Genomic DNA, 12944 nt, shown 5'->3' with positions numbered 1-12944 from the left:
TACATGTGATTGTATATTTGGAGGATGATATTAATCAAAACTATGCATTTATCAATCAGCCGTCCCTTTTCAGATATGATCCTCAGTCATGATTTTACCCTCAGAGAGAGAGTGACATAATTTTTGTTTTGCAGTGTGTTTGGGGAAACAGATATTGAAGATATTAAGGAAAGATTTGAATTTATGTGCTGCTCTTCCATATCACTTGTTAATCGGATCTGATTTCGCAGATGTGATTGATTCCGACAAGTTTCGGCTCGTAAACGGCTTAGATTAGTTGCATGTGTATTACAAATCTTTTTTTTTTTTTCATTCCTTGACGCCCCCACTTCGTTGGGGTTGACAGAGCATACTTCAAAACCTTTTTATGATTTAAAAGAATAGTAGACTGAGTCGTAAAAATGTCTTAGGTTTTTATGATTTAGAAGAATAGTAGACTGAGTCGTGAAAGTGTCCTCATGATTCGTAAGAGAAACTTCTTTCCGTAATGAGCCGCTTTACCACCCAATTGCGCTGCACCCTCTTTTTGACTTGCAAATCTTACTTTGATTTGACAAGAAAATCATATTAAACCTATTTGTGACATTAGATCAACTTAAGCGAATACAAATAGCTGGACAGCTAAATATTTGGGCAGCAGGATCAACTTGGATTCGATTATCGGGTGTTGCTTCTTTAGATCCAACGGCTCTGTGTAGTGGACGCATCGGGTCGATCATACCATCCAATGGAATAGACTCTTCTTTCTTTTCTTATATATATATATATATATATATATATATATATATATATATATATATAATTGCTGTTACTTTTGCTTTGTGGATTCCCGTTGGATTTTAATAATGCAAATTGCAATGAAGAACGGCGTACACCAAACAGTATGTGATTAACATATGTAATAAACTTACGTTATTACAAGTTTATAGGTGTGTGCGTATCTATATAAGTATGTAAAAGAAAATTGAATGACAGACTCTATCTTTTCAGATGTTGTGTGTCTATATACGTATGTAAAAGAAAATTGAATTGCGACTCCCATAAGATAGGCGATTAAGAGAAAAATAAAAAGAAAAATGTGATGAATATTTTCATCATCTAATATTAATTTACTGATTACATGGCTGAGTATATATATATATATATATATGAAGTAGCAAAACTTAAAAGCCAAGAAAATATAATCACACGAATGAAGAGCAAGGCTGAATCTTACTTGATCCACCCTGCCACTTGCAGTTTTTCATGGTGCCTTCAAAGTTTACAACTAACCCCAATAAGAACTTTAGAAAAAAGAACATCGACTTATTGAAACACACGGTGTTTCAAGAATACGTGTTCTTGCTCAAGGAAAAATGATGCAAGTACATCCACACATTCGATTTTTAATCTAAAAATAATATTCATATCATATCATGTTTCTTTGAGCAAAAACATTGTAGAAGACATTTCATGATCACAAGATACCTCTAAGGCAAAGTCAGATGAAATGCATTGTTTATGATATGTGAGAGCATGGGCGACATCAACATGTTTTTGGATCAAGTTTTTATTTCGGACGGATTGCATTTTGTTACATGTGGATTTGAATTTAATATTTATTTTGGATTTAAATGTCATGTACCGATTCACATTTAATCATCTTTTTGTTTTGCCTATTTAAATTTTTGATTGATTTGATTTTGTGAGATTAGACATTTATTTTTTTTCCCTAAATTGGCAACAAGGGAGTAAGGGTAGGGAAGATTCTTGATGAATCGAATCATGTCATTATATCCCAAGAAATCTCCCTAAACGAGGCTTAACGGCCAATATATCTATCAAGTTTATATATATATATATATATCGGACGGGATTTTAAAAAACATTTCACGATGTATTGGAAGATCACCGTTATTTTCGTCACACAGGGAAGGAGGAGTATAATTGGAGGAACGCGGAAGAAGGCATTGTTTCTGAAGGGAAAAGGAACTCCCTGTTTGCATATTTCCTGAATTTCTCCCTGTCGCTTAACCCAAACCCCCTTTCACCCTGTGTATCGGCCCCCGTGGTTCATCGTTTCGCAGCAAAATTTTCTTGGATTTACCAAGTTGGTCGATCCCCATTAATTTTTTTTTTCAGTCAATATCCGGGCTTTGCGTCCTCGTTTTCATCAGGCTTTTTGGGTTCTTTTCCCCTATCTTGGTCGATTTCGGGGTTGCGATTCGGCGGGGGGCAGCATGAGTGCTCCAAAGAAAAAGACTTTCAAGATCGAGCCCTTCAAACACAGGGTGGAGATGGATCCCAAATATGCAGAGAAGACGTGGAAGCTCCTGGAGCACGCCATTCACGAGATTTACAATCACAACGCCAGCGGTCTCAGCTTTGAGGAACTTTATCGGTACTTTTCTTCCTTTTGCGTTTTCAGGTTCTCAATTGTTATCTCCCATTTCTTAGGTTTTTAATGCTAAATTCCTGGTGCTTGGATGATGTTGGTATATTTATTTGACCATTTTGATTGTGGGTATGTAGTTTTTACTCCATGGATCGTCCTTTCAATACTTGATCTCGTTAGATTATTAAGATCGGTGCGATTGGTGGTCTTCGTATTAAGCTAGACTGGTTTCTTTATTCATGGGGGTTTCTCCTTAGACATGGGGCAATATTTTGTCTCTTGAAGTTTGCACGTGTTGGCATTCAATAACACGCACGAAATAGGTCCGACTTTCTGTATAGCTATGATATACCTGAATTTTATAATTTTGCCTTTTCAGTTTTTGTGTTCCGCATTAACATGTAAGCAATTTCTTGGGATATTTTTCCAAGTTCTTTGTTCAATTCTTTTCCAATTCCGGAAGAAGGTGGAATATGCACACTTGTAGAATATTGGAAGAATTGAGGTCCTGAGGGGAAGCTTATAATCCAAAAGAATATGTATCAAGAAGTCATAGCCAAGGGAGGGGTTGAATGAGAATTATACTGGGGAAGGATCAAGATTCAAGCGTCTCTTTTAGATATACCTGGTTGAGTAATTATCACTTATAATATGAAAGCCTTTAAGCCCACATACATCAGATGTTTAGGGCGGATAATGCAATATAAATTCCAATAAGATGGTAAAATGTTTAGGCTTCGAGCTGGGAGCCATAAAAGCATTTGCTGTCCTCACCCATAACGATAGGAGAGAAAAACAACCAGCTTGCTTGATATTCTCTTTGTATATGACCTTTGTGTCGTTACTGCTAGCAGGGACCAAGTATGAAAGACCATAATGGGGTTTCTTTAACATCTCCAGTTCTAAGTACCACAACTCTACAAGTTTAATTTCAAAATGGGCTGTCAGTTATAAGTCACTTAGAGAACATTGCCATTAGTGCATCAAATGTTACCTTGGTGCACTTCATTTTGATGATTCAGAATGAGCGAATACTTGGTTGATTGATCAAGAAATGAACCCATAACAACGTATGTTGCTCTTCACTCTCCGTTGTTAGCAAAAGGACCACTGTACCAGCATAGATACCACTGAATTTGTTTCAGGATGTTGTTACTTCTCCTAAAGCTGCATCTTCTGCTTCCATATTCCCCTACCAGTATTAGTGCGTAAAGATCGTGATATAAATAGTATTACAGGACAACCATGCAGTGAATTCAAAAATGTGTTTTCTCGACTGCAACTAGTCCATCTTTTACAGGAGAAAACAAATATCTTGGATAATTAAGGGTTCTTTAATGTGGTTTCTCTTCAAAGGCTAATGATAATAAGCAAATTACAAATACCAAAAATGCTAAGTTACTATAGTGAAAGGTGACAATCTAGTGACCCTCTTTGCAGAAGAAATGGAAATATTCCACCTTGATTTGGGATGAGCTAAAAATGAACAATTAGTTGCCAAACATTTTTGCCTTTGGCTGCAGCCAAGTAGAAGTCACATATGACAGTGGCAATCATTGCTGCAAAAATGAGATAAAATCTTACATGCAACGATGTGCAATGGGGTAAAATATTGTCTGATAAAAATAGCTTAAAGCCTTACACGATACTGAGTGACCTGAGGTCCCGAAGGACAAGTCAGATGCATGCTGACTGCACTCAAAGTTGCTGTTTTGCTTAAATTTTGTACCCATAACTATGTCAAGTGTCAACAATCAATTATGGCAGCACAACCACATGTATGAACATCAGCTTAGCACAGTTGGGAATGATCCTAGTTAGTAAAAGACTGGTCATAGGTTCACATCACAATGTGGCCCTCGTGGGGGCAGAGCCCTTTTGTCTGCCTGCTGGGTGAAGGTTTGTTGAGGACCTGAGGTTCTAGGGCTCTTTGACTCAAGCTTTAAGCTTTTTCTTTTTTTCCCTATGGTGATTGTTCTCTTTCGTTTCAGGAGGAGATATATTAGTCTCACAATTTTTGGGTTAGTGCAATCATTTTGTATCTCAATGGCAATATTTATGTTTGTGACTTCCATGGCAAATACAGTTATCTTGTTTCTGCATGCTATCATGGCGCAAAATCTTGAAGTACATATTATTTTTATATTTTTATCTCCAAAAGAAAAAATAAATAAGAAGAAGCAGCATGTCTAAGTTCCCTCTTTGTATTTGGGTTCCAGTGTTAGCTGTATGGTTTCCTTCACATGAAGTGAGTGACCTTTCTTTCTTTCAAATGTAGGAATGCTTATAACATGGTGCTACATAAATACGGGGACAAACTATACTCAGGTCTGGTCAACACAATGACTTGGCACTTGAAAGAGATATCAAAATCTATTGAGGCTGCTCAGGGTGGACTATTTTTAGATGAGCTAAATAGGAAGTGGAGAGATCATAATAAAGCACTTGAGATGGTTCGGGATATATTAATGTACATGGATAGGACCTATGTTCATAACAATCAAAAAATACCTGTTCATGAGCTTGGACTTAACCTGTGGAGGGATAATATTATCCATTCTAGTAACATCCAAGCGAGGCTTCTGAACACTCTTCTTGAACTGATACACAAGGAGCGTACGGGCGACGTTATTGATCGTGGCCTGATGAGGAGCATAATAAAGATGCTTATGGATTTGGGTCCTGCAGTTTACCAAGAGGATTTTGAGAAACCATTTTTGGAGGTCTCTGCCAATTTTTACAGTGTTGAATCTCAAGAGTTCATTGAGTGCTGCGATTGTGGGGAATATCTGAAGAAAGCTGAAAGGAGGTTGAATGAAGAGATGGAGAGAGTGTCCCACTACCTGGATGCCAAAAGTGAAGGAAAAATAACCAATGTAGTGGAGACTGAGATGATAGCAAATCACATGCATAGATTAGTTTACATGGAAAATTCTGGGCTGGTGAACATGCTTATGGATGACAAATATGATGATCTGTCAAGAATGTACAATCTGTTTAGAAGGGTACCCAGTGGGCTCTCTACCATAAGAGATGTGATGACCTCTCACCTTCGAGAGACAGGAAAACAATTGGTTACGGACCCTGAGAGAATAAAGGATCCTGTTGAGTTTGTTCAGAGACTGTTGGATGAGAAGGATAAATATGACAAGATCATAAATTTAGCTTTTAGCAATGACAAGGCTTTTCAAAATGCTCTGAATTCATCCTTTGAGTATTTCATAAATCTAAATGCCAGGTCTCCTGAATTTATCTCCTTGTTTGTTGATGATAAACTACGCAAGGGATTGAAGGGGGTCAGTGAGGAGGACATTGAGGTTGTCTTAGACAAAGTAATGATGTTATTCAGATATTTGCAAGAAAAGGATGTGTTTGAAAAGTACTATAAACAGCATCTGGCGAAGAGACTCTTGTCAGGGAAGACTATTTCAGATGATGCAGAAAGAAGCCTTATCGTGAAACTCAAAACTGAATGTGGATACCAGTTTACATCCAAACTGGAGGGCATGTTCACTGATATGAAGACCTCCCAGGATACCATGCAAGGATTCTATGCATGCCAGTCTGTTGATACCAGTGATGGCCCCACCCTTGCTGTTCAGGTCCTGACGACAGGATCTTGGCCAACTCAGCCGAGTGCCACTTGTAATCTGCCAGCTGAGATCATGGGTGTTTGTGAAAAGTTCCGGACTTATTATCTTGGCACTCATACTGGCAGGAGATTGTCATGGCAGACCAACATGGGGACTGCAGATTTGAAGGCAACCTTCGGAAAGGGTCAGAAACATGAACTAAATGTTTCAACATATCAAATGTGTGTTCTCATGCTGTTTAATTCTGCAGACCGCCTCACATACCGAGAAATTGAGCAGTCAACAGAAATACCCGCATCGGATCTCAAGAGATGCTTACAGTCTCTTGCATGTGTGAAAGGGAAGAATGTCCTTTTGAAGGTTCCAATGAGCAAGGACATTGGTGAAGATGACGCATTTTTATTCAATGAAAAGTTCACCTGCAAGCTTTACAAAATCAAAATAGGGACTGTTGTTGCTCAGAAGGAGACTGAGCCTGAGAAACAGGAAACACGGCAGAGGGTTGAGGAAGACAGAAAGCCTCAAATAGAGGCTGCTATAGTGAGGATTATGAAATCTAGGAGGGTTTTAGATCATAACAACATCGTAGCTGAGGTAACAAAGCAACTGCAGTCACGCTTTTTGCCCAATCCTGCTGTAATAAAGAAGCGCATCGAGTCGCTGATTGAGCGTGAATTTTTAGAGAGAGACAAAACTGACAGGAAATTGTATCGTTATCTTGCTTGATATGCTTTTATGCATGTTCCCTCTGGCTAATAGCACATGAAATGTGTTCACTTTCAGTAAGCAAAGGGTCATGCTGCCGCAGCTGGGTAGCCTGGGTTGATGTTCTCATGATTCTCTTTTCGTACATGCTCCTAGCTTAACTTGCAGTTCCAGGAAATGCACTGCAACATTTACTTTGTTCAAATCTTCATAGGCCAATTGTTCTTTCTTTTTTTCCCCAATTTGTCCAGTTTCCTACTCCATGTATCTGTATTTTATGGATGATCAGAATCTATAGTGTAGTTTCATCCATCATCTCTGGCATTTGGGTCATTGTTTTTCCAGAAATCTGCATGAAAGTCTTGCTCTATCCAATATTATGATTTGGTAAGATATCGACTGCATGTGGTTGTGAACATGGCTTGTTGTTCGTCTTGCTGCAAGCTGATTCTAATACACTTTTTGAAACTTCCAGCTACAACTCTTTGCATCCCAACTCCCATCAGACCAGAAACTTGAGTGATGCGACTTTGACAGTTGGATATCTTCAATTTTTTTTTCCTGCCGTTGTTTTGGAATAACCAACTCTTGCATCTGGATATCTTCAATTGGAAGTTTTGTTTTCTTCTGCCATTGTTTTGCAATAAACATATCCATGTGAATATGCTAGTATGAGGGTTTACCAGATCAATTAATGGACCGTATTTCCAGTATGTGCTTGAAATTTTGTCCTGCTTTCGGCTTCTTTTTCACTTGACGCAAAAGCCAAAATCTTCGTATTGGGCTACCCCTGCAAATCACGCGTTTTGTTGTTTTTATTCCTACCACTCGCCTGTTACCATTATATTATGTTCGAATTCAAAGACAACGCGTTAAATTAAAGTAAATGATATATTTGATTGTATGAAACAAGGATGTTCTAATCTGATTTCAGCGCACATTTACAATTCGATTTCTGCGGCACATTCTCAGTTCGATCTCTATGGATACTATGTAGGTATGGTAAAAATGGAATAGGGGTCATTTTTCAGCTTCTAGCATTGATCATATGAGCTTAAAATATAACTTTTACATAATTTAATGTATCAAATTGCAAGAATTTTTTGTCTTTTGATTTGTGGCTTTGCGGTTCTTGAGTGTTTGGATCATCCTTTGGTAAAACTTCTACTGTTAGATTTAAGAACTGTGTGATTGGTGGATACATCGTCTTAAGGTAGTCTGGTTTCCTTCATTTATTGGGAGTTTCGCTTAAAGATAGGCGCCAAAAATTTTGTTTGTTGTAGTTTATACTGTTGGCATTCTCAGTAAGACGCAACTAAATTCTATTATTTCAAAATTTCCAGTTTTGATTTTAATTTTCCTCGTTAACATGTAAAAGGGGAGTTTGATAAATCCTCATAATTCGAGAATAGTGGATTTATGATCACATCCTCCTTCCTCGATCTTAAGTTGGACCTTTTGTCAAGGTAAAAAAATAAAGATTTTAAATGTGAACTCATTGTTCATCAGCAAAAACATGCCACATCTTACCAACATCAGATTCATGAATTTCAAATCTGAAGTCATTAAGTATACCCTTATTGGAATCGTTTTACAAACTCATTGTTCGATTAAAGACTTCCTTTTCCATGGAAAACATGAAAATTATATCCGGGGAAAGATCAAACGGTACATTTTGCACTTCAATTTGAGAATTGATAACAAGTAAGTACTTGGTCGATTTGTTAAATAATGGATTCCTAACAGCATATTTTGCTTTTTGGTCCCTGTGCATAGACATTATCCATATGATAGTGCAAAAGTTCGAAGTTATGAATGCAATTTTCTCTCCCAAAAAGGAAGAATTTTTTTTACAAAAGGCCGAACATTGGAACGATTTAGATATCACTGCTCAACGTTTGACTTTTAACAAATTCAACAAGAAGCTCAAAGAACGGCCTTCGCCCTTCAACAGCACTCTGAATATTTGGACATAAGACACTCCAATCAGACGTTAGATTTTGCTTAGTTTGAGGGGATTGGCGCATAGGCGGGGCTGATACCCGGCAGCCCACAGGCAGCATTTATTGCTCCGGCGTCAAATTCGGCAAGGCCCAGGACGAAACTGAGGGCGTCCAGGCAGACGGGCTGGTCGGCCAGAACCTTGCAGCCAAATTCCATGAGCCCCTTCCCCTGCACCATGATCGCATACAACTCTTGAAGTTGAAGGTGTTCGACCAATGCGTCTAGGCAACCAAGAATTGACTTGACTTGAGGAACCAGGATTTCTGATGCCTCCGGCCCGCCGGCCTCAGGGCCTCCGGCCTCCAGCGCCCGGGCCTGCTGTATGGCCAATGGAACCAACACCATGAAGGCCAGCAACAACGCCTTGGTCATCTTCATTTTGTTTCTTTCTGGCTGCTACTGCTACTGCTACTGCTTGCTTCTGGTTCAGGTCTGCTCACGACAATGCCCTGTCTAAAGCCTGTATTTATACGGTTTCCATGAATAAGTAACATCCGTATAATTGATTATAGCATTCACTCCCCATGGTTTAATGACAATTAAAAAAAAATGTAACTCTTTTAACGTTAATGTCATGAATGTTAAATTAATGTCATTAAATTGCATGGAAGAAGCTCTGATGTTAAATTAATGTCATTACATGGCATGGAAGAAGTCGGATGAGACTTTAGAAAACAATGGAGGATGGAGAGGACAAAGAATTATTAATTAAAGTTGTATGAGCCGGGTACTTTTTGTAACAATTGGCACTAAAGTTCCATATTTGGAACTTTCCATCGAATTTGAACTAAAGTTTCAGCTCTAATTCCCCGCATTCAAACAAAAAAATAAAAAGGAAGAGTACAATTTTGGATGGGGGCCTTCTCCTACCAGTTTTGCAGCGGAAAACAATTTATGAAACAATTTTATAACTGTTTCACGAGCATGAGCAAAGCAAAGAATGGTCCAACAAATTTATCTGGGTAGGATCAAACTAAACCAGAATCCAAAAAATACAGCTAAAATTTTCAATTTTTTTAATGTATTTTTTTTCAATTAGTTGAGGTGGGGCCACGGCCTAGGTGGGCCCCCCTCCCTCCGCACTTGTGAATGTTCACGAGTATGTTCCTAAAATTGGGATGGAATAATTGAAAACTTTTTAAGGTGTTTTGTGAATCTATCTCAATCGTTCGGGTAGATTCATGAAACAGTTAGTTACAAATTGTTTTTCTGAACCCTTATTTTGCATTCCTAGTAGATTCTACTCAGAAAGTTTGTGTTTAATTATCATGTTTAACAAGTGCGTGTCCTAACCCAATTAAGCAATTAGATGATAGTGACACTTGATAGCAAATTCCAAATTTAAAACTGATTTTGGGCTAATTCACAAGAAGTTGCGTGCTAACCATTAATAAGAGAACATTAATCACATGAAAGGCTTTTCATTATTTCGGATTTGAGATCCATAGCCCGCGGTTTTGTGTTTGGCGGAGGCGCACTGGTGGAAAGAAGTTTGAAAAACAGAAAAATAGGAAAGGAAAGATCCACAGTGTGTGAACTTCTCGATCGGCAGCGCATGATGAAGATCTTGATCAGGTTTGCATCAACGTATCCTGTTAAAAACCCCTCCCTCAGGCAACCGGCATCGTTCTTGAAGACTTAAGATTTCTCCCTTCTCGTTCTCTCTCGACCGATTTCTAAGTTCAATCGCCCTTTTGAAATTTGGCCATTGGAAGTTCTCGATCGACAGTGAGTGAACTTCCTGATAGGTGACGCTTGATGAAGTTCTCGATCAGATTTGTATCAGCGGATCCTATCAGAAACCTCACCCTCAAGCCATCGGCGTCGTTCTTGAAGACAGATTTCTCCCCTGTCGTTCTTCCTCGACCGACTTCTAAGTTCAATCGCTCCTTTGAAATTTGGCCATTGGAACTTCTCGATCCACAGGGAATGAACTTCTCGATCAGTGGTGCGACAGCAATCAATGAAGTCAGCTTGAAGCACTGGTGCGACACCTTTGTTGTCTTTCATTATGTGGTTCTATCGAACTACAAAATCTATGAGAGGCATGCAGCGACTTAGGAATGCATTTGTGTGGTTCCAGCAATAATACATATGGATGAATATCCACGCTTGATGTCGAATAAATTAAGAGACGCCACCATAGTACATATGCTGATCGAATGGTAACATGTTAGTTTTATGAATTGGTTTTTTTTTTCTTTTAATTGGTATAGATTCATGAAACTCTTAAACTAATCAGCTATTATTAAAAATATCTAACATATGATAGGTAATTTACACCTAAGGCTGAATCATATCTTTATCAGATCCCAGTCTAATATTAGATATAGGTTTAGTTTTGGCTATGAAAGTGCAAACTAAACTTATATCTAGTTTTAGATGCACACGTAAAAAGTCTTGGCGAATCTTCTGGAATTCGAAGAGATGATGATGTTAACAAATGGTGGATCTTGTGTTGTGTTAATTGATTTTCGGTCGTTCTTTCCCATGAGAAGCTGATTAAAGAGCTAGTAGCTCAAAACGCTCACTTGTCTGAAAAGCGTCAGACTGACACCATTAATCATCGCGACCACTATGGTCCGTCTTCATTTTTTTTTCTTCTCACAAAATTGTAATTGTTCATTTGGCTACTTGCAGACTTACATTGTAGATTCAAATTGTCACCAGGTATGTAGACAATCATGTATTGTGTTCTATTCAACATGCTAAAAACTCATTGAATGTGTTAATGTCGTAGCAGATTTTTATGAGAAACTTGATCTTAGTTTACTGTCGGGTATACTAACTCAATTTCATTTATTTGTTGCCTCTTGTGCAGACAAAGACAATAATAGCAGATATGTGTGATCTTTGTGCTGACCCTGGGACAATTATAACAATTCCTATCTTTGAAATAGCAAAAATGAGAAAAATCTCTTGGCCTGCAGAAGAAATGTCTAGAGATACTTCAAGTGTTCAACACTTCCCTTTTGAACATTTAAGCAATCCATGGGCCGCCGTGACTCAATTTCATGACATTTAACCTGCCCGACATATGGTACTTAAAACTTCATATTGTAGAAAAAATTGTTTTAATGAAAAATATGATTTGTTATTTCTGAACAATTAAACTTCGAACATTTTTATTTTGGACGTTTAAGGAATGAGAGTTATGGTTTTTAGTCAATATAAAACCATTTCCTTGCGGCTGTGCATCTAATACATATTCTATATTTTGTATAGCAAGGTGGATGAATGTTCGCCCCAATGACCATATCCTTGTAGAAAATAAGCATATGCATCAGTTGCAGACGAAGAAATTATCCAATTATTGACTGAAAAATCATATGCATCACTACTGAGTTACTCATAATGAAAATATTCAAGCTTTTAATTATTTAGAAACAATACAAATCATATTTTTAATTAAAGGAAGTTTCTTTTTAATATCAAAATCTAAGAATCACTCCTAAGTTGAGCTGACTCCACTTGAGGTGTGATCCTCGACGCTACAAACAGTCATCCTGGGGCTTCGAGCAGCTTTATTTGGTAACGTTGGCCCTATCAGGTGCTCAGAAGTTGTTTATATCAAATCATATGATCTTTATGTATATAAAGCTTTAGTTACAATAATCTGATTAATCTTTTATCTTTTTTACTTGATATTGGAATTAGTTGGATATTACAAGAATTTGTACAACAAGAGCTGTTCTTGGTTGGTTGGAGCTAGATATTGATAGCTTTAGATCCAGACTTCATTAGACCCAAAAACTTGGGTTTTCAAGCATCTACAACATTCAATTCTTGTACCTAGAGCCTTGCGTGTGCGAGTGTTTGTGTGTGTGAGCGCACGCAAGAGAGAGAGAGAGAGAGAGAGAGAGAGAGAGAGAGAGAGAGAGAGAGGGAGGTGCCTTAATGATTACATATATAGAGATTGTCTTTCAGAGGCTTGCCGTTGAGATAATCTGATCTCTTCTCCATCTTCTCCGTGCAACTGGGCAATTGGCTTCTAGTCAAGTCTACTTCAAGCATGATGTTTCTAACGTGAGTTAGGAAAGGAGGATCTTGTATTTGCGAAAAGTCCAAATTTTTCAGTAATCGTTAACATGTAATGGTGGGAAGATAAAACTTTGGGTCATCAAAGCAACAAGAATAAATTACCTTGTCATTATCTGAATTCCCCAGCTGCAATGGATGACATTTATTTGGATAATCTGATGATTTAGCCTGGATTTTCACATATTCCTTTTGACATTCGTTTGGATAATCTGATTATTTAGGCTGGG

The 12944-nt window shown here is 37.9% G+C and overlaps 1 protein-coding gene and 1 long non-coding RNA gene across 2 annotated transcripts; both read left to right on the top strand.

Moving 5' to 3' along the window:
- Nucleotides 1–1946: 1946 nt before the first annotated feature.
- Nucleotides 1947–6987, top strand: LOC116248039 (cullin-3A-like). The gene is made up of 2 exons (XM_031620606.2): nucleotides 1947–2380; nucleotides 4653–6987. Exons 1-2 carry the CDS (start codon nucleotides 2220–2222, stop codon nucleotides 6691–6693), a joined length of 2202 nt encoding a protein of 733 aa, XP_031476466.1. The 5' UTR covers nucleotides 1947–2219; the 3' UTR covers nucleotides 6694–6987.
- A 3146-nt stretch (nucleotides 6988–10133) lies between these two features.
- Nucleotides 10134–11731, top strand: LOC116248879 (uncharacterized). Its single transcript, XR_004171066.2, has 3 exons — nucleotides 10134–10841; nucleotides 11317–11346; nucleotides 11498–11731. It is a non-coding gene; the product is annotated as an uncharacterized LOC116248879 (long non-coding RNA).
- Nucleotides 11732–12944: the final 1213 nt, after the last annotated feature.

The sequence above is a fragment of the Nymphaea colorata genome, chromosome 2, assembly GCF_008831285.2.
Source record: "Nymphaea colorata isolate Beijing-Zhang1983 chromosome 2, ASM883128v2, whole genome shotgun sequence".
In the NCBI taxonomy this organism is placed as follows: domain Eukaryota; kingdom Viridiplantae; phylum Streptophyta; class Magnoliopsida; order Nymphaeales; family Nymphaeaceae; genus Nymphaea; species Nymphaea colorata.
The sequence above is the reverse complement of the archived record's forward strand: the minus strand, read 5'-3'. Positions and strand labels throughout refer to the sequence as shown.

What these genes read in the sequence shown, in the direction of transcription:
- LOC116248039 (XM_031620606.2), top strand. Translation starts at nt 2,220, where the DNA reads ATGAGTGCTCCAAAGAAAAAGACTTTCAAGATCGAGCCCTTCAAACAC. An exon ending in AGCTTTGAGGAACTTTATCG is followed by an intron (nt 2,381 to 4,652) that starts GTACTTTTCTTC and finishes TTTCAAATGTAG; the next exon opens with GAATGCTTATAACATGGTGC.